This window comes from Amblyomma mixtum, chromosome 1, assembly GCF_055824585.1.
Source record: "Amblyomma mixtum isolate Tamu chromosome 1, ASM5582458v1, whole genome shotgun sequence".
Lineage (NCBI taxonomy): Eukaryota > Metazoa > Arthropoda > Arachnida > Ixodida > Ixodidae > Amblyomma > Amblyomma mixtum.
Window position 1 is genome coordinate 95,310,697 of NC_143012.1, and position 24,615 is coordinate 95,335,311.

The window sequence follows — 24,615 nt, forward strand, 5'->3', positions numbered from 1 at the left end:
ACTGCCGCAACATTTCTAAGCAGGACCAAGGGCAAACTCGTTCGTGACATGCTGGAAGCATTTTTATCAAAACGCAGGGCTCTGACTGCATCAGTGACACCCCGGTATCTCTTTTCAGTGGCGCAAGTTCGATTAGATAGAGGTCGTATTCAAAATTAAGAGATCAGGTGCCTGCTGGCTGTGAAAAAGTGTTTGACGGTTTTTTTTTCAATCATTCTACTTTTGGCGCGCGAGTCTGAAGTTGTCTTCGTTGCTTCTTTCACAGAAATAAAACTAGTCCGAGTACAGCGCCCGTCCTGTCCGTTGTCTATCTGTACGCACATCTTTCTTAACCGCTGTAATACATAACTTAATCAAGGTTCTGTGTAGGTCCCTTAATAAGGCGGGTGGTTGAGCAACCAAAAATTTTTCTTCGGGCAAGGCCGGGATGATACGCGGCCTGAAGGTGGATGTAAGATACGAAATGCACCGCTTCATACACTCTTAATATACGACTCCTGGAGATTTTATGTCTCATTCTTCGGGCATTCTGACCTTTCAGTTGCGTATTAATCAGTAGATATGCTCACAATCCGCTCGAGTTTCTTATCATCTTCCTCTTTCCCTTTCAGGCACCACTTCATTAAATTCTCATCCACTAGCCCCGCTAAAGATTCGAGTTCCACGTCTTAATGGGCATATCGAAGGCTGTCTCAAAATTATGATGGTTGGCCTAAACTGGGCCGGGACGAAAGGTGTTTGGCCTACGCAAAATTGGGCCAAATACTTTTTTGCCAGCATTTCGCAACATAGGCAACACACCAATATTATTTCCCAGCCAACCAACTGCTGTGCGGACCGCCTCCATATTCCACTTCATTCTCCAACCTCGAAGTCTGATACGAGTCACATTCCCTCCATCCCATTTCCCCGTAAGAACTACTGGTCGGTCGGTGTCGCCATCTTGAACGCAACGGCGCGCCGTATAGCGAACAACCAACTACGCCAACCGCCGCAGTGCGCCACTCCGGCCACTCCGGGTCCGTCTCAGACCACGCTTTTCCCTATCTGGTGACGGCCAAGACTATCATGGCAGCGGCGAGGGAGACGAAGAGGCCGAGTTCACTCCGCGGGGCACGACTTCAGCGCAGTGCGCATTCTCCTTCATAGAGGGCGCACTCCGCGCCTGGCCGACTGCCGTTTCCAACACTCTCCCCTGTGGCGTAGTCGCTCCCCCAGTTCTCCGGAGCTCGTCCGTACCGAATACTGTACTCTTTCCCACGCAGCCCTACTGATGCCCTCCTCCTCCGTACCATCTCAGCCCGCTGACCCGTCCACTGGAAAGGGACTCGTAGCGGGACGCCACTAATTACGCCCTAATGGGGAGAAGAGGGCGACCCAGCAATCGATGATGATGCGCCTCCTTCCGTCACCGCTCCGCTGGCTTCGCCTCCTTTTTTTTTCTCCCATGCTCTCCTCGGAGCTGAATCCAGTTATTCTCTCCTCTTGACTCCCCCCTCCTCCAATGCCGCTGCTTTCGAAAAGGGACTGACTGCCCGCGGCGCCGAACAACAAGCAAACACTCCACGCACGCACCGTCCGCTCTCGCTCGGGATTCCCCTTGCAGAACGGAATCTCTGCATACCCGGCCCCCGGGCAGGGTACGGTTGTGCTTTAGTTCGCGCCATTTTCAGTCTATACGCGATTGCCTGTTACGTGAAAACGCTTATTGCCAGTGGATGTAGACTTTCTGTGGTAGAACATTGTTTCCTGTAAATATGCAATAAACTCTCAGAGCTGCGGAAAAAAAGACGGGTAGAAGAGATAAAATGAAGGGAACAACTGTGTGGGAGGGAAGATCGGTATTCGTAATTAGCTGTGGAGCAAGATCCATATTTATACTCCCCATGACCTATTGATAACAAATAGAGCTTCGTGTTTCTCTTCACTGAGCATTTTTAAGAGAGTACCAGTGGCGCAGCACCCACGAAAGGCCGGAACATTTACTCATTCCTGGCATAGCTCCCGGTTTTGGATGGTACCATCCAGGTCCACTGTAGCTCAAAGTCCGCCAATAGAAAACTCGGCTTTGCAGGCGGCTGCCGGAAACCGCAGGCGGAGACCCTACTCTGCCCAAAGAGCGGAGACCCTACTCTGCCCTGGGTTCCCATTCCGGCCGAGGAAGTCATCTCGCGCAGTGTTGCGGGGAAAACAAGGGGGAGTGCACCATGGGGTGCGGGGCGCGGCCCGCAGCTATTGACTTCCGTCCACCCTTCTCCGCTTCCCCACTCTTCCTGCGCGCGGTTTTCCCTACGACTCGGCGACCAATAGGGAGCCGCGGGGAGACCCCCCGGTGGGCGGGGCCCGCTGAGCACAGGCCACGCCCACCCCGCGGTTTCGTCGTCGGTGGCACTCGGACCGTTCGCGCGCGACGGAAGGACGGTGATTGCCCTCCATGGACGCCTCGCCGGGCTTGGTCGGCCCCATGGCACTGAAGTTCGCACAGGTGAGAACTGTGGCAGCGCTGCCATTTTCTCGCGCATCGCCTGCTTTCGTGTGTTTCTTTCGATCGATGGAAGGAGATCCTCGTATCCTGTATTGCATGTAATGCGAGGCGATGTATTCCTATAGCCGGAAGGCTGAGCTTTTAGTGACAGGTGTGGTGAAATAAGACAGTCGCAGAGGACTGATGACTGCCCTATATTGCTAAAGGTACAACGTAAACTCAATTCGCAGGTATCTCTTCTTCAAATGACGTAAAACCTACTCCGTAATGTGATTCTCGGTTTAATAATCCGTAACAACCATCAGCACATGACATGGTGTTCGAATAAACGTACCCGTAAGTTTCTGTTGCACGCAAAGCGGTTCCGATTCGGTTTAAGCTTATCTCGCTGTACCTTAATTCGTGAAAGGAGCATTTTGAATTAATGTTTTTGCAATGTACCATGAAAGACGGACTCATCTGCTCAGGCAAACGCCCGGAAATAGCACATGCAGCGCGGGCGGTGTGGATAGGATTTGTATGATTTCGGCAGCAAGTTTACGTGCAAGACGATGCGAACTACGACTTTTCAGCTGCGGACAATACTCGCGTGTGCTTGATGATTTCCACGAGGAAAGCCTGGCGGTTCATCTCCCTCGACGACCGCTTCCCAACGCAACTGTTGCTGATCATCATGACGCAGCAGGTGTCAGCCTATAAGGAACTTCGCAGCGCCGCCTTGTAGTCTCCAGCTACAACACTGCAAGATGGCGAGAATACCAGTCCGACTTCCAACAAGTGTTGCGAATTTCCGGTCACAGAATGCCTTTTCCTACCGACACAACCAACCCCTGAGTGCTACCCCGTGTGCTCACGGGACTTACTCGACCCGAGTCTAGACATCAGCGCACCAAGACTGGAACGAATGTGGATTACATCCAAATGCTTCTCCATGGAGACTACAGGACTTACCGCACAAACCGATGCCACGTCGCCATAAGGCTGTGCCGGATCTCTCCTCCCGTGCATCTGCGCATATCTACACCGCGTGCTGTTACCATCCGCCGGCGCAACCTGGACAGACAACTCCAGTCTGAAACTGTGCTTACGTGGTTCTTAACCGCCAGGAGACGCTGCGTTGGTTACATCACTGTCCCATTTTGAGGACTTGGCAGGTGAGGATGGAGCACCGAAACGGTGGAGTTGAATTAGTGTCTTTGAAGCTTTTCGTTCCACTAAACTGGTATCAGAGCAAAAGTGCCTTGGAAATACACGAAGTGCAGGCACCACGTCTAAGCTTGTGGCTTCTTGAGGATGACAGCTGCTGCTTGTCGACCGGCTGCAGTCTAATCTCAAAGCATGTCAGTATCCTGATGACTTTACCAATCAAGGCGACCACGACAGCGACGTGCCATTTCCAATTAACTGTTATAGCCGACCACTTGTCCACATATATGATTCGAGCTCGCTATAAACAGCAACCGCTGAATATGGGGTGTTGCGGCGCGATGTTGGGGGTAGCGGTATACATAAAATCGCCGTTTAAGTATATGCCGCACTTTCCACGAGGTACCTTCGGCTTTTAGTTTTAAATTATCTCAGGCTTCAGCCCACTCGAACAGCCGCTCAAAGAAAATTTTGATGTGATCAATGACTAAAGTAATATTGGGAAGTATGGCGAAGACTGGGTGACTATAATGTCAGAGCCAACAACTTTTGAAAGCCAGGCGGTGATATGTACGTGCGGTGAGGTATGGTACTTGAATAAAGAAGAAAAAGAACTTTTGATAAAGGGACATGCTACATCAACATGCTAGCATTGATAAGCTGGTTTCGGATTTCAGAGATTACACGTTGACGTCATGTGATTGTGAGGCATGAATCAATCAAGAGCAATATTTTGAATTGTTTCTAACGTGTCGGCGAGGTTCGCTTGATGCGGGTTCCAAGTGGGTGGCGCGTAATCGAGTTTTAGACTAACGCGGGAGGTATAAGCAAGTAACTTCACGTGTTGTGGAGTATTACGTAGATTCGTTTTAGACCAGCTGCCGAGATATTGTTAGTGACGTTCGCGTCACGATAAATCGTGAGATAGGGTTACACCTGGATACTTATAAGATTTCGCGAGCTCCAGAGGCGTGTCAGTAATTGTGTAAGCGAAGACAAGTGGGCTACGATGATTGGAGAAGGATATACATTTACATTTGTTGGCATTAAGGGTCACTAGCACCATTCCAAAGCACTAAGAAGGTCGTTCTGGGCGGCAGTTTGGTCAGAGTAGTTATTAATAGTGCGGTAGATGTGGAAGCCATGTCAAACATGCGTATATTACATAAGGCACTGTGAGGTACGTAATTCGTCTATATGCATTGAGAACAGCAGGGGACCAGGCACAGACACTTCGGGCACGCCAGGGGCTACTGGGAGGGGGCTAGATGAGTTATTGTTGATTAAACCTATTTGTGTGCGATTAGACAAAAATTCCTCCATCCAGAGTAGAACGTTAGGGTCCAGGTTGAGTACGGTTGAAGTTTTAGTAGCAAGCGTCGGTGGGGCACTTTATCGAGTGCTTTGGCAAAATCCAGAAAAATGGCGTCAGTCTCTAAGTTGATGTCAAGGTTAGTAGGCAGATCATGAACGGAAAGAGTGAATCAGATTTCGCAAGAAAACCCTTCCCGAAAGACATGTCGTGAGGGGCGGAAAAAGCGGTTAATGTCTAAGAGAGCGACAATTTGAGAGAAGATGACCGGTTCCATGATCTTGCATGGCACGCTTGTTAGTGACATAGATCAATAACTTTGTGGAGCATATCTATTACCTGTTTTTTTCCCAATCATCCGACATTGCTCCTGAAGAGTGACTATGAAAGCAGCAAGGACAAGTACGATGCAGCCATATGTGTTGTGTTCCTTAGAAGTTTATATTTAATTTCATGAATGCCAAATGATGAGGGCAGCTAAACCTTTTAGATGGCTGACGACATATCGTCTGCATAAAACATAATGTAAAACATGGTGCATTTAGTGTTGAATAAAGGAAACTGTGGTTCAGTTTCTTTCGAGAAGACTCTAGCAAATGCAGAGTTAAAAGCGTCAGCACATTTAGTAGCGGTGATCGCTTTGTGAGGGTTATAGCGTGAATTATTAGTATTAAAGGATAATAACACGCGTGAGTCACTGATTAGGGTTTATGATCCGCCAAAACTTTTTTCGGTTAGTGCGCAACAAATTGAGAGTCTAGTATCATAATAGGAACTCTTTGCGCTGCGACAGATCGCGGTCAGGTATTCATTTTCTACTTCAATGTACATTTTCGATCACAGTGTATTACCTTTATTTTTAGCCGCTCGATAAAGGCGCTTCTTTCATTTTATAGCATTTTTACGGAATTAGTAAGGCAAGGTTTTTGGTTACTGGCGCCGATAGTGACAGTTGGGATATATTTATATGTTAAATAATTGAACTTATTTCTGAACGTCGACCTCTTATTATGTATTGACTGACTGACTTGCAGCTTCAAACTTGGGAAAGCAGGCGTTAAGCTCTTGGTTTATTGCGTCATAGTTACCCTTTTAGTTAAGATTTAAAGCTTTGTTATGCGTCTTATTTGATGATACAGGAAAGGCAAAGGTAGCGTGAATAAAGTTACATTCACTAATTCCTCCAAGGTGTGTAACGGATGAGAGTGTATTGGGATCATTGGTCAGGGTTAGGCCCAGAATGTTTGCATCTTCTGGTTTGACGCGCGTTGACTCAGAAACTAAATGCGTTAAATTAAAGTTCAAATAGATATCCATAAAATTTATAGATTGTGGGACCTGCAACTCAAGAGGACAATAAATTACTCCAGTCTATGTTTGAAAAGTTAAAATCTCCAAAAAGAAAGGTGTAGGCATTTAGGTAATTTGCTGTAAGTTGTATTAAGTTGTTACTGAGCACTTTTCAGAAATCAGGAGTGGCATGTGAGGCCTGTAGAAAGCTTCCAGTAGCTCTGTTACTGGCGACGAGCGACACAATGATACGAGTACTTCGAGCTTTGATGGCATATTCATAAGAGATCATAAAATTTGCTGCCGTCCATTTCGTTTTACCTGTGCGACATATCCACAAGTTTTTGCTTTTAGAGATATACGTCTTGTCTCTATACAGAAGCATTTGAATTGAAAAGCTCGTACTGATTAAATATGCAAGACTTAATGCATATAAAATAGTTGTAAAACCTTAAAACTAGTAAACAAAGCTTGGAAGTTTTGATGTTTATTATATATGGGCGTTGTACTTTCCTATTTATATTTCCTGAAAATTCGGCGCACTTTTTTGCGCGTTCATTGCAAAACACAGTTTGCCTTATCTTTTCGATAAGCACTATTTCCTACGGATGAATTGCTGTTTTCCTTTCTTTTTTTTGTTACATATTGTTATATTCCTCTGCGCTCAAAAGTGACACAGTTCATTTGGCTTTTTATAGCTGTGCATAGCTCCACTTGCAGAAGAAAATGCTATCACCAAAAAAGGCCACAGAAGTTAAATGCTGAAACATAAAGAATAAAAACGCAAGTTAAGGAGTATTGCTACAAGGTGGCTTCCCAAGTTATCGCTTAGTTTTTGCGCTAGGCAGAACGAGAGGGTAAGGCCTCAATCGTCTCAGGGTTGAAGACAGCGATGAAATTGCTGCTTAACCATCGCGGTAACTAGAACTTGATAACTGCCTCTGCGGTGGCTCGGTGGTTATGGCGCTCGGCTGCTGACCCGAAAGACGCGGGTTCGATCCCGGCTGCGTCGGTCGAACTTCGATGGTGGGGAAATTCTAGAGGCCCGTGTACTGTGCGACGTCAGTGCACGTTAGAGAACCCCAGTTGGTCGAAATTTCCGGAGCCCTTCACTACGGCGTCTCTCATAGCCTGAGTCGCTTTGGGACGTTAAACCTCAATCAATCGCCACGCCGCGGTGGCTCAGTGGTCACGGCGCTCCGCTACTGACCCGAAAGACGCGGGTTCGATCCCGGCTGCGGCGGATGAATTTCGATGTAGGCGAAATTCTAGAGGCCAGTGTGCTGTGCGATGTCAGTGCAAGTTAAAGAACCCCAGGTGATCGAAATTATTCCGGAGCCCTTCACTGCGGCGTCCCTCACAGCCTGAGTCGCTTTAGGTCGTTAAAAACCTAATAAACCAAACAAAAATAAACCTCAATCAATCAAGAATTCGACAACTTTTCGCAACGCTTATGCTCAGTTTCGAGTGCCCGTTATCCGTTGAGATGCTTGCCTAACCAAGTTAGTGCCTAAGCGAGCTATGACAGTGACATCGCTATCCTAGCAGACGACGTTTGGCGCCGAGATTCAGCCTCCCAATTTGTAGCGGAGCAATACATCAACGTGCACAACTGATTTGCTAAATCCATCTGTACACCGTATCACCGCGCCTCTGGCTTGCGCTTCTGGTTAATTTCTTCGCGCGCCTGAGCTTAACTCCTAATCCATAGCCAGCTAGCTGTGGACTTCATGTCAAGGATACTGCGCAATTTCGGTTAAAACCGAATTTCTAAAATTTAATCGGCATACTTTTATCGCTCTTTTTTTTCGGTTTAGACCCAAAAGTGCAATCCGTGGACATATATAACGGCATGCTGTAAACGCATCGTCCACCATCATATTCGCGTCATGCGTTTCATAAGTGTAACAGGGAGAATCATTGTATAAATACTTGCATAAGTTTCTATAACGCGTCTGAGATGCACATTTTAACTTTAGCTGCCGTGCTTTCCTATTTTGCTTGGTTAGCTTTTGAAGTAAGATGGGTGTCATAAGGTACTGGGTGTCTTGCACTGTACATTCTCCCAGGCAGGAAAGTGGATGCTGTGTTGATATAGTTTGCTCCCAGCAAAACTGATCAACGCATATAAAGACTGTTCGGCAGTTGTGGAGCAGGTTGTTCCCAACATAAATGAGATTTTTTTGTACTCAGTCCATATTCTTGTCAGTATTGTGGTAAGTATTGGAATATGAAACAGCTATATGAGGGTTACATTTTGCAGAGTTCTCCAATCATAATTTTCTTTGGCCTCGCTTTAGTGTATTACCTTTTATAATTTTGTCTCCTGAACGCCGCAAAAATATTTATTATAGGCCAGAAACCATCTCACATTTTAATCTAACTGAATGTAATGTGTTTTTTTCTTACTTTTCAGTTTTATCCGTGGCATAGCTTTTGATTCACAAGGGCACGTTGAGAGAAAATGAAGCCCATTGACGTTTTGTTTCTCACACCATGATACTGCCTTCAGGGCATTCGTGAAAATAGGGAGAAACGAATTGGAATGTGGGCCGGTAGAGGAGAAAGTACCAATCGCTTCTGACAAAGTGCCAAATTAAATGCTCTGTTAGTTGCAAAACCGAAGGTTAGGTCGTTTGTAAACGCCCGCGAAGTCAGAGCATCAGTTTGATTCATTCGTTTCAGTGACGCCTGAATAGTAGCCTCTAAGGGCCTTTTGATAATAGTAATTAACCCGAGATAACGGGATGTTGTGCAATATTGACAAGATAAGCAAGAAGTCGAAAGTGTATGCACATTGATGCGCTCGGCATTCTTGTGGTCGATTATCGATGAAGGTTACTTCTGCACAATGCTTTAATGTACTGCACAATGTACAATTCTGCACAATGTTTTAATTGTACAATGCTTTAATCAATTGCTCCTACGGGATGCTTCTGCTAAGGTATAGTTGATAATCGTTGACCTCCGCATAATAAGCTGAAAAAGTTAGAACGATGGTATACCCTGTACGCACTCATGAATTATGCCGAGGGATGCTTACAACAATACCCTTTTCGCATCCTATAGTTTGGAGACAAGGACTTCGGAATGAAGATAATTTTCTGCGGGTTCATAGTAAATCATGTACTTATACCATTACGCGGCATAAAATATGCTCCTTCCGCGCTTGAGCTTGGAATGTCAGTTTCAGAGACACAAACAAGGTTAACAGTCTCACTCAGTTTTTCTTTTGAAAAAACACCAATCTCTTTTGAACATAGTCCCAAACTGGTGACTAACCAAATTGCGACTAGCGAAAAGACCCAATTAGTGCACTAAATTCATTCGAAAAAGGCATCGAGCGGAAAAGGAAAGAGAATCATCTCAAAACGAGCCGTTGAAGAAACATCAGCAAATAAGCAGGCCAACAACAAAAATGGATTGCTAACAAAAATGGATTTTCCTTTCGGCTCCTCCCTGAAAGAAAACGGAAGAGCGCACCTTGAGATGGATAGAAAACCAGTGTTGACGCTCGTGTCGTATAAGAGATGGGTTGAGGGAAAGCTGGCGAAGGTTGGGGAAAAAACCTTAGTAGGGAAGGCAGAGAGGCAATAAAGGGAACAAAAGGGACATCGTGCGGACATCCCGAATAGGGAACAGTGTAACTAAGGCAGATAGAGTAACAAAAAGAAGCACACAGACAGGGCAGCAGAAGCAAGAAGATTGAGACAACCGCGCTCTTCACGCCACTGACGTCGTCGTGTTCGATATATCCCCTTCTTTGAGAGTGCCCCGACAGGCGCCCTGCTGGGTCGGGTGAGACAAGAGCCCCGTCAGCCGAGGCAAAGCCGAGCGGGGACAAATGGCTGGCGATTAACGACGTGGCTGCGCCCTCCCTCCCCCTTCCCGCTATACGCTCCCTACCACTTCTTCAATGTCGTTGCGCCTTCTCGGGCGACGACGGCCATAGAATCACCCCCGCAGCTCTTGCGAGAAGGGAGCCGTGCGGCCTGTGGCCTCCCCCACTCCAGTGCCTCGCTCTTCCCGACCCCTCCTTCGACGATTCTCGACCCGAACACCGTCCGGTCTTCGCCGATGGATCCCGAAGTGCACCGGAAACGTGAAGAAGCGGTTCTCGTCGCCCTCGACGATTCCGGAAGGAGGCCTGCTCGCTGTGCTTGCCGGTTTGTCGTGAGAAATCGAAAGAAATGGAGCCACAAGTAGGGCTGGAAACGTCGGCTGTGTCGCCCCTTCCCTACAACCCTTTTTGTTTGGCGGGACTGAGCGGGACACGTATGTCAGTGCACTGAAATCGTACTGCCCTGTACGCACGAACATGTATATGGGCATTTTTTTTTATCGGAAGATATTGCAGAAGACCGCGTAGTACATATTTAGCCTTGTTTTCAGGAATTCTCTTGTGCCTAGGTTAGCGTTACAACATAAAAAGAATACACAAAGAGGAATTCGCCTTGAAGACTAAATCAACTTGGCATTTGTGGTGTTAGAGCGACGGCATTGCAGTTATAAGGAAAGGAAAATGCTCAGGTTCTATGATAACAAATGGACGGATTGGAAGACCGCTTACCTGGTCACGTATGCGTACAGGCGCGGACAAAAGTAAACGGAGCACGCAACTGTCTTCGAATATTTTCACGCGTCACCTAATTGAAATTTCCAGCAGTGGTACGCGCATGCTGGTAGAGGAGATTGGTGAGCTTTCTTGCAGAAAAGCAACTCTTCTTCATTACCAATGGAAAAAGCGTGGTTGCAGTTCGAATGCAATAGCGTGCTCCGTTTACTTATGGCCGCGCCTGTACCTGCAGTACATCCGTGGCGTCACTGTAATTGTCGGTAAAGGCCGATTCACACGACGGACCGTTCGCCCGCGGCCCGCGCACTACGTGTGCATACGTCAGCACTTTGAGGGGCGCGCTGTCGGCCACCATCCATCCATGCATCCAGCGCGCCTCTCAAAGTGCTGACGTATGCACACGTAGTGCGCGGGCCGCGGGCGAACGGTCCGTCGTGTGAATCGGCCTTAACCGACCGAAAACAGCAGGTCCTCAGTCCTGAGAAAGCCTCCATTATTTTTCTTTCCTCTGGATCCGTACACAAGCCTATTTCCTGTTCTATGAAATCATAGGCAAAGAAAAGAATATTGGCTGCTGGAGAAGAAATGCACACGGGATTCATAAACTCATTTCACTCAACACCACGATGTTGAAATATTTATTTATTTATTTATTTATTTATTTATTTATTTATTTATTTATTTAGGAACTGGTCATCGCGCCTTTAGCCACGTTTACATGAATGCTACAGAAGTCGACTCCGGCCCACTTTTTGAGGGCAAGAGCAAAGACGTTGGGGAAGAGAGTAGAGGACGAGTCAAGCCTTTGCTTCTCAAAACCTGCTCTTTCTCTCAAAAAGTGGCCTGGAGTCGACTTCTGTCGCATTCATGTAAACGCGGCTTTTGAAGTGAGTCAGCAGCGTCAGTATGCAGCTTGCACCAGCTAAGATGTTCTCGGTCTGCTGAGGCGTTTTTATTCGTATTCGCATTTCATTCGACGCTGATAGTGAATAGAAGCACAGCAAGGGTCGGTGTTTGTGCTCTCCTTTGTCTTACCTCTAGCGTCTCGCTTCCTCAACGCTCGCTGACGGGGCCCAAGCGATCCCTTTATGAGATGCGGCGAGTCGGTTTCGAAGCGAACGGCCCTCTCGCCTTGTTTAACACGTCGCGAATAAAAGATGGTCCTCTCTCCACATAGAATGGGAGTGCTTAAGTGCGTTGGGGACGTCGCGCGTCCTTTTTACGCTTAACAACCCTTCGCTCGGGTTGAAGCGCGTAGTTTAACTTTGCCGAGCCGTTCTCGGTCCGACTTCGTGTGCACATGCGTCGTAAATCGAACGCACCACAGCCCGAAACTGCGGAGACCCCCCTCGCAGGGTGGCCGCGGCGTATACTCAGCGGATAGGACACCGATGTGATGGTCTCTTCGCTTTCGCCACGCAGCGTGCCAGGACAACACTGTCTCCTGAGCGATGTTCTCGCTCTGATATTGGTATGCGACAAAAAAAATCGATTTGTTACTGTTTGGTCTGCATGCGTGGACAGCCTTGGTGCAGAGGTGTAGCTTGCAGAAGTGCTTGCTGTTGGCTTAGTTGGTTCATCATAAAAGTAGTATTGCGAAAGCAATACTACTTTCACTTTCAGCTCCTCGCGTGGCGAGGCCGCGGTAGCTACCATTGACCTTTAGCTTGACCTCTGCTATGACGTCATACCATCTGCCGCAAAAACCAGGGGCCCAACTTGGGCCGTCACGAGGCGAGGCCGCGCTTGGTAGCTGCTGCCTAACTCCTGCGCCCGCCGCGCCTTTCAGCGCTCTTCATCACACACCGGGATAACGGTAATCTACACACGACCACTTCAGCATTGCATTGGATTGGATTGCATTGGATTACATTGGATTGCATTGCATTGGATGGGATTGCATTGGATTGGATTTCGATGGATTTGATTGCATTGGATTGGATTGGATTGTATAACCGATGCATCACCGCAAGTCTAACCACAAGCACCACCACCAGCGACACTACCAGCTGATCCATGGCGTAGCTACGAATATTGCTTTCGCAATTACCGGGCTTAACCAGGCTAAGCCACAGCCAATTTTTTAAATGGCGCAAAGGAACAAACACAGGAAGAGACAGAGACAGAAAGAGGTGTAGCTTATGTGTTCTTCCAGGACAGCACAACTATTTTTGGAGACGGCAGTGCGTCTCACCTCCCCGCATTTTCATTCCTATCGTGACACTGCAGGAACGACGTATGAATGACTGTGTTGGGGTAAAGGTGTCGCCGTATAGTCGTCGTAAACGAAAATTTCCACGGCGGTATGCTGTACTGCAAGAATAATTTCCAGGGGGACACGGGTTATTACTTTCGGAAATTGTGATAGGCGTATTTAGACCATCTGTAGAATGATTGCGGACTGTCCAAAGTAATTGTTGCAAGAGATAACGGACATGTCGGCAAAGAGAGAGTGGTGTAGGCAGTGCGCTTTACGTTTGTGATAGAGGTGGGTGTGTGGACAGGATACGCCTTCACATGATGTACCGGCACACTTATTAGGCAAGCAGTCCGTAACATTTTTTTTTTAACTGCTTGCGCACGTCAAGGGAAACACCTTTTCAGTGGAACAGATGACGAATGAGGGCTGACGGAATGAAGAAAAATATTGTCCCAGTGCTTGTTTATCACGAAGACGATCACTGAGTTTTCAAATTGCTATGGGAAGATGGCGTGTAAGCTTTGCCTTTTGACTAAAAGTGGCCGTTTGAGTTATTTCATAATTTTTGAAACTTGCAGTCGTATTTTGATTCTTTGTCTTTTTCAACTATTCTCTTCCTGTGTTGAAAGCTATTTATTTTGATTTCTGTGACGCCTCGAGTGATTTTTTTTCTACTTTTACGCCACTTGAACTCACGTCTTCTCTTGTTTGTCTGTCATGCCAACGTGTTGATCTTGCCGTTCCTATTCCTGAAGCAAAGTTCAGGAAGGCTGACCATGTACTCTTTGTTATCTTGATGCGCAGCTTTGCAGCCTACCAGAACATGCTGAGTATTTTCTACAGTGATCCAGCATTCTATAGAAATATCGCCTACCTGCTCATGCTCGCTCCTAAATTGCTCTATTTCGAAAGCAACATGATCTAGGCCCAAAAATACGGACGCTGCCTGTTTAATTATCACGCAACTTTCTTTCATAGTAATTTAACATGCTGGTTGCGATGGCTTAATCTTTTATACCCACTGCAAACATTGAGTACTAAAATGATTTCTGCGCTGATACCGATTAGTTCTGACGGCCACAGGATATCCGTAGGATGTACCAAACATCCAAAATTGCAGCTGTGATTTTGAATGTTCAAAGTCACCAGAGACGGGTTGGTACTGTGGACTTTGAGTGAGTGTTCTGAAATTGCCCTCAGTTTCAATTCTTTCACAGAAGCAAGTACTCGCAAACGTTGCATCCGTTGATTGTTGATTTAAGTGCTGACTTATACGCTGTTGACACACTGCTTCCTGCTTCGTTTTCAACCCAGCGAAACGGTTAGGTGACTCCACCTCTTGTCAGGTCATATCCAAATCCATATAGTTTGTCATTGTTGGAGAACTAGCTGATCGTCGTGCACCAAACATTTATCTTCACACAAAAACATGTATCACGCCAGCTGCCTATTCGTAAGTGGGCGTGAAAAAGTGATGTCGAGGAGTGCTTATTCATATAAATTTTTCGCGCTTTCATGTCTGCCTACGGCAGTTGTTCTTAACCATCCAGAAAAACTGGCAGCAGGGAACATGTGGCACGACAGCATAGCCAAGTATTTCAACTTTATTCTTCAAAGGTCTAGACTTATATACACACATATATTTATAATCTGTCTTTTCGGCCTGAAAACCGATTGACTTTCCACTGATGCCTTTCAGTGTCTTCATTTTCGACTATCTGATTAAGGTTTTCGATTCGAATGAACTTCCCAACACTTTGTTCCTGTAAAGCAAGAAACGAAACCTCTCGGAACTGCCACTGCACGCTGCACATATTTTGGCAAGATGCACTGAGACCAAATTATCCTTCGCTTAACGCCATCCACCCTACACCAACACTAGAAAAAGGAAAAGGAATTAGTGAGAAGAGTGCAGTAGTACTTCAACCAATTCATGAAAGCTGGTGCTTGTTAACCACTCAATTTCCGCCTAGTTTTTTTCAAACCAGCCTTCAACTTCACACGTGTCTTCACTGACAACACGACAGACACAACTGGTGGTATGCTCACTGAGAGCCTAATGCCAGCGGGACCTGGAAATCTGGTAGCAACGCCCACATTCTCCGCTTCCTCCGCTCTCCGTCGGTGGCCAATTATACACTTATTCTGTGTACGTGATCGTAAAAAGCGAAAGGTTTGCCATTCTGTGAGAAAACTATCTCGCAGCTGGTGTGAGAGAGTCAACTCATACTGGCAGACTTCAGTCGAAGAATGCGGTTGAACGCCGATCGGCAATGAAGAGCGTGTTTTGCTAACAAGAGCTGACCCACGTGACAGGGTTCAGGACACTACGAGCGCTGTTCGCCGCAGGCCGATCACTAGACAAATGCATGCACTTCGCCAAGAGCGACGGGGCGACACACTTGAAGCCAGCAGCTGCCTAAACCCTCTCCCCTTTCTGTGGAAACGGCTGACACGCACACACAGACACTTAACCGAGGACACACTTTCTGTTTTGTCCGAGTCGCTTTGGGCGCAATCACTCCCCTCTTTAAGGCCGTGGGCAAAAGAATTGCAGGCCCCATTACGAGCCGACCTTTGTGTCCCTTTTCCTTTCTCCTTCCTCGCTAATGGTCACGGTCCTTCTCCGAATATGTGCAGCCTATTTGCCGGCTATCCCAGAAGGCGCAGTCTCCAGCTTCCCCCCCGTGCTTCGAAGCCACGTTCTTTGGGTGACCGGGATGTTGAGGAGGCAGTACTGCCGCTTTCGCGGAACCACACTGCGCGCCTCAAGTACGAAAGCTTCCAGGCGGGTTCAATCGGAGAAAAAAAAAGGTTTCTGGCTATGCTGTGCTGCCTTTGGCGCCCTGCGGTACCATCAGCGTTTCGCTCCAGGAACAAGTATTGACGACTTGCTCGGCTGTCGGGAGCCGTCGGCGCCTCCCGTTTTGTGGTCGGGGAAAGTCGGTGCCTTCTTCGTTGGGTCGGCGTTCACTAATTGGCCGCCCGACGACACTCCGAAGAATGGCCCGTCGCCGCCTCTGTCCTGACCGCTGGCGTCGTTCATAACAGACGGCTTTTGAGCCAGGCGTACGCAGATAGGACGGATGGCTTTTCGGTCAAAGGTTGCCGCCTCGGAACCAGCTTAACTCTCATCCTCCGTGTACTCTGAATCGTTAAAGCTTGCAGCATCCTGGAAGCCATGCGCAAGATTGACTTGGTCGCGCAGTGTTCGTCACGGAGCGCCATCTTTCAGCAGTCATATTTTTTCTTTCATTTACTTATGCGCAGTGTCGGCTGTGCACTTGAAGCATCTTAACTATCGCAAAGCGAACACAAGGGGCGGCACAGTAGCACAGAGATTTGGGCCTGCTGGTTCCCATCCGTAGAACAAACAAAACAAGACAGTGCTGAACTTCCAGCTGATATTATTTGATAATATTCCGCGTTTAAATAAAATGAGTTCTCGTGACGTAGAAGCTAATCGCTGTTTTCGACAAATTCCATTTAATTTTCAAGGAACGATACTGAAGGCATGCTGAGGCGGTTGTTATCAGCCTTCTTGATAAAGAAAACAGCAGTGATTTCGCGCCCAAGCTTGCCCTTAGCGTAGCCCAGACACTGGGCATTATTGAACATGGGTCGACATTTGCATTTCCGGCAAGTTAAGTTAAGGACAACGCAGCGAGCTATGGAAAGAAAAATTATAAATATAACGATAATAGACCGCAAGCGGGCGGTGCGGGTGAGGGAACAAGAGCGGGTTAATGACATCCTAGTCGAAATCAAGAGGAAGAAGTGGGCTTGGGCAGGGCATGTAAGGCGGAGGCAAGATGACCGCTGGTCCTAAAGGGTAACGGAGTGGATCCCAAGGGAAGGCAAGCGTAGCAGGGGACGGCAGGAAGTTAGGTGGGCGGATGAGATTAAGAAATTTGCGGGAATACGATGGCCGCAACTGGCGAAGGACAGGATTAATTGGGGAGAAATAGGAGAGGCGTTTCCCCTGCAGTGAGCGTAGTCAGGCTGATGATGATGATGACGACGTTAATGAAAGGATGGTATCAGTGGCCATCTTGCTGTTCACCGGCGGAAATGGAAATGCCGTTTGCTTTTGCATCGAGTTCAAGTTCACCGAGTGTTAGCGCCGAGTTCAAGTTTGTGAAATATTACCACTCGCTTCTTCTCTTTGTAAACAAGAAATGTAGCGTATTGCAATAGTAATCGATTACTGAAAATAATAATTTGATTGCCGTAAACATTACAGCGTACAAAAAGTAATAAATGCACTACAGAGTTCGAAGTAAATGCAAGTTATTACAATTAACGAATTGCTTGCAAAGCGTTACGTACAATGTATCGGGACCTTTGCGTGGGCAAGTTGGTGAATTGTTAACAGCGCCCGTCCTGACTTGCTCGTTCCGTCTTGTCCACGTTCTCTCGAGCTGTTTTCCGTCAGTTAGCGTTATATGTACAAATCTGGGTGTTCGTTAGATGATGTTGCTTAGGCAGAAACGACCCTTTTTCGAACTTGGGAGAGCGGGCGCCGGTGACTTGGGCGCCTTCATTCTTTACGGCTTGCGCGACCTGAGCTGAGAGGTGTTCAGTCTTCCCAGGTCTTGCGCTTCTGAATAAAAACCCGTTGAAAACCTGCGTTCACTTCCTGAAGGCTAGCAGGATGGGACGTCACCTGCGAGCATAGCAATGAAGTCATGGCAACGCCCTGCAAATATTTTTCCTTCGCCTCATCTGTGTTTTTCAGCTTCAGGCAGGTAATCGTAATGGCCACAGATGGCGCGACAGTCTGCTAATCTCTTAAGTGCGTGCCAGTCAGAGTTTCGGATTTTTATTCTTGGGCGTAAGTGAAGTTTCGTAACTCGTATTGCGAAAAAATCTTTGGAGAGAAATGGGAATAAATATTGGTAGGGGTTTTACGTTAAATCGAGCAGACATGCGAAAACAGGCGTTCATTATTCAATTGTACGCAACACTAAGCTCCGCCTTACGGGTATGACGCAATATCTTTAATGGGTTAACTACCATATATGCAGAATTGATCATTCTGTACCTAATCTTCAGAGATTGTAGCTAGTCCTCATACCACAGCCAGCGCAGTGGCGCAGCGGTTAAGCGGTGTTCCACTGCATTGACAGGTAGTTATTTCTGTAAAAACCAAAGGTAGTGATTGTGCGACCTATGTTGCTCTTTCCGAGCAACCTCTCCCTCAGATGGTACGACGCTCCTCCGAACTTACGCGAGCTTACCCGACTAGCTCGGGTAGTAACTCGGGTTGTTAGGTAACAGCACAAGATCGTGCGTGCGTACGTCTGTACGGTGAATGGCGAACGTTGGTACGGTGACAAGAGACAAGATTCTTGGTCGCTGTTGGTGAGCGCATGAGTAATTTCGCACTAAAATGGAGATCGCCTCAAAACGAATCTGAAGCCTTGAGAGGACTGAAATGCGTCTGAAAGATGCTTCAGACGGGACGTCCATTCGTTTCGCGTTACTTGGACAATTTTCTAATCCGCCCCGAATCAGGAAACGGGGACAGACACAAAGAGATCTTGATACGTATCTCCTCACACGCTTACGAGGGTGCAGAAGACAGAAACTGCCTTAGACAACGCTAGATTTCAGGTCTATGGTCCGCATACGGTAATGATATATTTATCTCAGTGGTGCTGTCTAACGCCAGCATTTATTTGTAGTTAGCGCCAAGCAATAATTAAAGCAAGGATCACTCAGTGTATAAAGGGGAGCACCCTGGAATATGGCTTTCTCTTAAACGGCAGTGGGTGAGTGCTTCATTAATTTAAAGCAACGGTAAATAGAAATACAAAAATATTGCGGTAAGTCATTTTAATATTCCTTGTTTGTGAGTATCTTAAAAGTGGCATATTTTAAATTCTGGTAGACATTGTCCTTGGCAGCCTTTCTGTGCAGCATTGTTCCTTGATGATGCATGAACGAGTAACGTAAGCTCCGATAAACGTAGCTTTAACTCCTAAGTTATAGTCGCTATTAAAAATCCTTTCACTCCATTGTGTTTTCACAGAAGGCATGTCAGCTGACTTAATCTTTTCATCGCACAAAACCAAGAACAACAAATAAACAACGTAGTGCATTTTTCTACTTTTCTTTAAAACAGAAGCGAGGCTACTCGAAGACACTCTAGTGGTACGTATTAGTGCTTTCTGCCCTTTGTGACGAACAGAAAAGTCAGTTTTGATTCCATAAGGCAATGGTGGTGGTGGTGTGACGCTTTTATTAGAACATCCTTTCTACTAGGCGTTCAATAGGTCCTGGGGCAAGGCGACGAGGGCGCGTTGCAACTTCAGATCCAGGGAGGCGAGCCAGATGGGCCACGGTGGGGGTGGCGGGAAAGGATAGACGGGGGACTGGAAGGCTACGTGGCACTGTGTAAGGCAGTGTTGTATGTCTGCATATGTGTGTGGACAGTTTGGGCACTGAGGTGTGGAAGTGTACCAGCCAAATTTTATCTATAAGGCAATGAGATTTTTCATGATTAGCGGCACTATTCAGCTTCTTTCGCAGCGTCCTCAGCGAGTATTTCGTTTCCCACCTTTGTTGCTGTCCTGCAGATAACCACAGTGATTGAATCGAGCCGGCAATCCCGAGTGCATGGCTTTTTTCTTTGAGCACTAACTGACGTCAAAGACAATTCGTCGCCCACAGCTGCCCGGTTCGTGGCACTCCTAGACCCGTGAACGTCGCCGGTATCACCAGCAAAACTCTTGTATTTTTCTTTTTTGGAGAGAGGAAGTAGGACGGGGGAGCGTTTCGGTTATTTCGGTAGGTTTCGGTGTAGAACCTAACGCATCCAAACCATCAGCACAATGGAGCCCGCCGCTCGCCTTGAAAGTGGCACTTTCGTCTCGCGCCAAAATGGCAGCTTCTAAGTGTCCCCGCTTCTTCAGCAAAGCCTAATGACCAGACTTGATGGCACCGGTGGCACTGACCTTTAGAGTGAGAAAAAGGGAGAGGGGGGGGGGGGGGTTGCAGAGCGTTGTCGGCGTGTGAGCTGACAAGAAAAAAAAAAGAAAACATTACCGCTTCCAGTTCTGCCGAAACATCATAATCGGCTTGCTTCTTCTGGCCCGCACTACTGGCTCCTTTTTGCTGCTTCAAAAAGCTACACACAGCGGCGCTACCAGTTTCTCCGCTCAGGTAGATGCACAGGTTGGCATGGGTTGTTGTGTCTTTGAAGGCGATCGAACAGAGCGCGGTTTCCGCGTCGTTTATTAGGAAGTCCGTCATTAATCTTTCAGCGAGTACTAGTGGCTTTACCACTCTGTTGGACGGCGCGCGTCGTTAAAAGGTCGAAGACACGATTGACATACAGTGCGAAGTACGCTGAATGAAGCGGGTGACAAGGATACATTGAAGCCCCCCGAAACAGTTGAGCGGATACGGCTGCCGCGGCTAACGTCCTATTTGCTTCGTAAAGGGGCTGTCACACTAGCCCGACACGACGCCGATTCCGTCTGCCAACGCGGTGTTGTCGTGATGTCTGCGTCTACGTCACACTACGCCGACATGAAGAGTCGGCCAACCGTCGGCGGCAAGATGGCTGTCGGTCGATGGTTTGCCGACTCCCATGTTACAGTAGCGAGATAACATGCGAGATATCCGGCCGACTCGACCCTCTCTCGTTCTCACTCTCCTCTTTTTGTGGCTACTGCTCCTTTCCCTTGTCATTTTATTTTATTATTACTTTCTGTTGTAGAAAATTCACGGGATAGGACCCTTTATTTTTAATTATTTTCAATAAATGCCACCAATAAAACGAACGCCGAGAAGCAGCGGAGTCTATAGCCGGAACTCCGAGGGTGCGGTGCCGTCACCTCCGGAATAGCCAAGCGAAGCTCCCCTGTTTTTAGCGTAATTTCAGTCATCGCCGGCTAACCCCGGCCGTTTGTCCACATTCTGACGGCGTAGCTAAACGTAGCGTCGTCGAAACGATCGGAACTAGGTGTGACGCTTTATCGCCCCGATGAAGGAGACCAGCGCCAGGGATGATGACGAAATGTATGTTGCCATAGGGGTATTCATCAAAACAATATTGTTTGAAACGTTTCGCAAACTGTAAAAAAATCTCCTACTGCATCGACGGCGCAGCTCGTAACTATTCAGATGAAGCGGCGAGGATATAGACGCAGGGCATGCACTCATTCCTGGTGTTCTGCCTGGGTTGTCGTTGACTGCTAGGCATTGCAAAAAGCGGCACATTTCACAAGCCAAGTGCAAGATACGACTGTCACCATCGCGGATCACATTATCAAGCTAATCAAGCGAAAATTTGCAGACGGATGCCAGGCCCAACTTCCGAAACCGGTCGCGCATGAGAGTGGATCCGTCGTGCTCTTTGCCGAAGAATGTTCGTGTTTCGCTGGACGATCAAGATTGGGTCACCCTGCGTCATATTTTGTGCTATGGCGCCAATTCTGCACCCCGCTCCGAATCTACCAGTGGAATTCGCCATGTCTGCAGTGAAGCTTGGCAGACATTCAGGACCGGCGCACAGAATTCCTCCCCGTCCAAAATATGATTCGTTGTGAAAGATTTTCTTGTTACCTAAACTAGAAGCTAATCTTCAGACGAAATTATAGGCTAAAAATTTTGGACGACTCCACCTTATTTCACATTGTGCAGGACACCGCGGACAATGGCTCATTATTATCAACTGCCGTTTTTTTTTTTTTGTCATGCTGTATCCTGCTATAAACCTTTCGAATATGATTGCCGCCATATTTCCCGCTGGACTGCTTTTTCTACCTGGCGCTACCAATCGCTCCCTGGGCGTCGCCTTATTGCTCCCTAATACGCAGTACGCTCCTGCCGTAGGCGCGGTGGATCGGTAGCGCCAGGTGCAAAAATTAGCACAGAAGCTATAGGCGCTAATCCGGTTGGAAAAGGGGGACTTTGGTGTTGTTTACGCGAAAATATATTATACAAACTATTGAATTGTGCATAATACTTTTTTATTCTTTGTTACTGCTTTTTCCTGACACTGGCTTTAAAGTAAGGGCCGAAAATAAGTCAAAATTGATAGAGTTACATTTTTGCTTTTGACGTTTGAGCCGAAATGGCGCTGTGAACGTCTAACGCAATCCAGACTGGACCGGCCACCTATTCAAAAGCTTTCACGAGTACAAACCGGGAGGACCACCTTACGCCCCGAGAATACTGGCTCTTAACTCGGTTCCCCGATTCTAAACCCCTGATTACGATTGTAATATACATTTTTTTGTGTTTGTTTCTTTTGTTTGTTTGTTTGTTAGTTTATTATTTTGTTTGTTTGTTTGTTTGAAAACAAATTTCAAACGAAGCATTTATTCAAATAAACAAACCCACCATTTCAAGCAGGAAATGAGCATGCTGCTGCTATCGTTCATGGTGTTCTAGACGCCCACATTGGACCTCTCTGCATTGATGGGCCTTATGATTTTCGCCGCCAAAGTCCGTCTATTCATTTTTTTTCTTTTCCTTTTGCACGCGCTTGCTCGGGCCAAATGATTGCCCTATAATTGGCCTGCGAGAGGGAGAGATGCGGGCGGCGGCTACCGGGGGCGCGCTAGTGTCGTCGCGCTTGCGACTAATAGCAGGTAGGTTTGGCGATGACGTAGTGCTCAGATGTTTAGCCCGGATGACGCGCGGCGTGCGCAGAGTCAGTCGACATGAAAGGAGCCGACCCACGTGACGCTGCTGCACAACGTCACGCTGACGATCTAGGGGAGGGAATGTCGAACCCGTGAGAACCAGAGTTTGTCGTCGCCGAGGATGCGTGGGGAACGGAAGCGTACGCCAAGCAACCCCCACAGTCCGCGTCGAGCGAGCGGCGGTCGCTCGCGAACGACGCCAACGGCAGCGATTGCTTACACGCCCGCGAAAGTAAGAAGCCCATCCTCGATGACGCCATGCGAAACGATTAACACCAAATGGCTGAAAAAAACTCGCGCTTGTACTTCCTGCTAAATGCTATTGCTGACAGTGATATGTCCCATGCCGTGTCCGCGAATTGGCTTTGATATAAAATTCACGGTTTTTTTCAGAACCAGTTTGGAAAGTACTTGCTTTTTCCCCTGCGTTGTTTCATAGTATTTTTCATTGGCGTTCGACTTGAAGCCTCAAGCCTCAGTGCAGGAATTCGGCACATAGTAGTCGCTACGCAAGGTATCGTTTTGTTTTTCGGCATTCCACAACGTATTTCATTCCACCACGCGACTCGTGAGAGAAAAACTCGAGCATGAGCTTGCATCTCGAACGTGCCTTGTACAACACATGCAAGTGCCAGCTCCACATGAGTACCGTGTTTACTACCAACTGGGCGGTCAGTTCTATACGTGGACACGCTAACTTCAGAACCTGAAAAAAAAAAGATGAAATTGAAATCTCCAATAGGTCGCCCAATAAAAATTTTGAGTCACCATTACAGGGTCACTACAGAGGATTTTCAGTGCGTCTTCTTTTTTGCTGTGACTCGATCTAGACGCTCCGACAATTTCTTACAAACTTCGAATTATTATCCTGTGTGGTCGATATTCCCGCTAAATCGGATTAAATGTCCCGGACCCTTCCTTTTTTTTTATATAACTCACCGCGGAGAGTGGTAGTAGTCAACCGACATTGATGTCGAAGAAAGAGCACGCGTTCAATGCTTTTTGGAGTAATGCCCGGAGTGGTCATCGAAAATGTGCGCGTTGCTGGTTGGACTTGGTTCAGCTGGAGCAAACGGTCGGGAACATCACCCCTGCGGCAACAGACGAGGAGAACGGACAGTTGCTTCGGTCATCTCTGAGCAACAGATATGTAACGGTTTTGTAAGCCTATTATTTACGTCGTATCCAAAAAGAGTAATAGAAATTACCATGTGGGCCTGAACTGATTAAAATATTTTTCATTGGTCATTGCCGAGTGATGACGTTCAGTGGCGATAGCAAATACGTTAGCCCACGCGTCTTTTTACTTCCGCGGACTTAATTTACGGCTACGGTGTCTGCGAGTGAAACTATTTAATCGCTGATCCCCCCCTCCCCCTAAAAAAAAAGTGCGAAAACGAATTTTTCCAGCGCGCTCTTTAACGCACTATTAAGGTCACCGGCACAGGCGCGAGGCTACGAAGTGCAGCTATGCAGCTTTCACAGAAACTTCGTAGTTGAAGGAAAAAAAAACACTTCTCCGAGGACATAGCCAGTTACCACAGCTTGTCCGAGGCAATCGTCCTATGAACTAAGCTATCCAGGAATAGAAGCAGATGGAGGGCGAGGTCCAACTGATCGACAGCTCGAAGTGGGAGCGCTGTTCAGGGGAATCATATGCAGGGTGTTTCACCTGAGACTTTACACAATTTTTGAAAATAGGCTTTTTGAGCTAGAGGAGCACTTTTTTCGGCATAGCATTGCCAGTGGTGTAGCGCATTGAAATACAGCTAAGATGGGCTAACTAGCAGGTTTTTCATCTAATACTGAATAGATAACTTTTAGCTATTACCGTTAGGCTCCTTAATTATAGAAAGGCCTGCTGCCCAGCGCAAGTAATATCCATATCAGTTTTTTTTTTTAATTTCGAAAACGCAATTACCCTCGGCTCTGTGGCCCAACAGATTC

At 47.2% G+C, this 24,615-nt stretch overlaps 1 protein-coding gene across 3 annotated transcripts in view; it reads left to right on the forward strand.

The window, feature by feature from the left end:
- Positions 1-2,397: 2,397 nt before the first annotated feature.
- LOC149367258 (uncharacterized) overlaps positions 2,398-24,615 on the forward strand; it is an 83,907-nt gene continuing 61,689 nt past the window's right edge. For all 3 annotated transcript variants that reach the window (XM_089566935.1, XM_089566954.1, XM_089566945.1), the window contains exon 1: positions 2,398-2,485. In XM_089566935.1, coding sequence (XP_089423061.1) covers positions 2,435-2,485 — 51 coding nt within the window. In that variant the 5' untranslated portion in view covers positions 2,398-2,434. The remainder of the gene's footprint in view (positions 2,486-24,615) is intronic.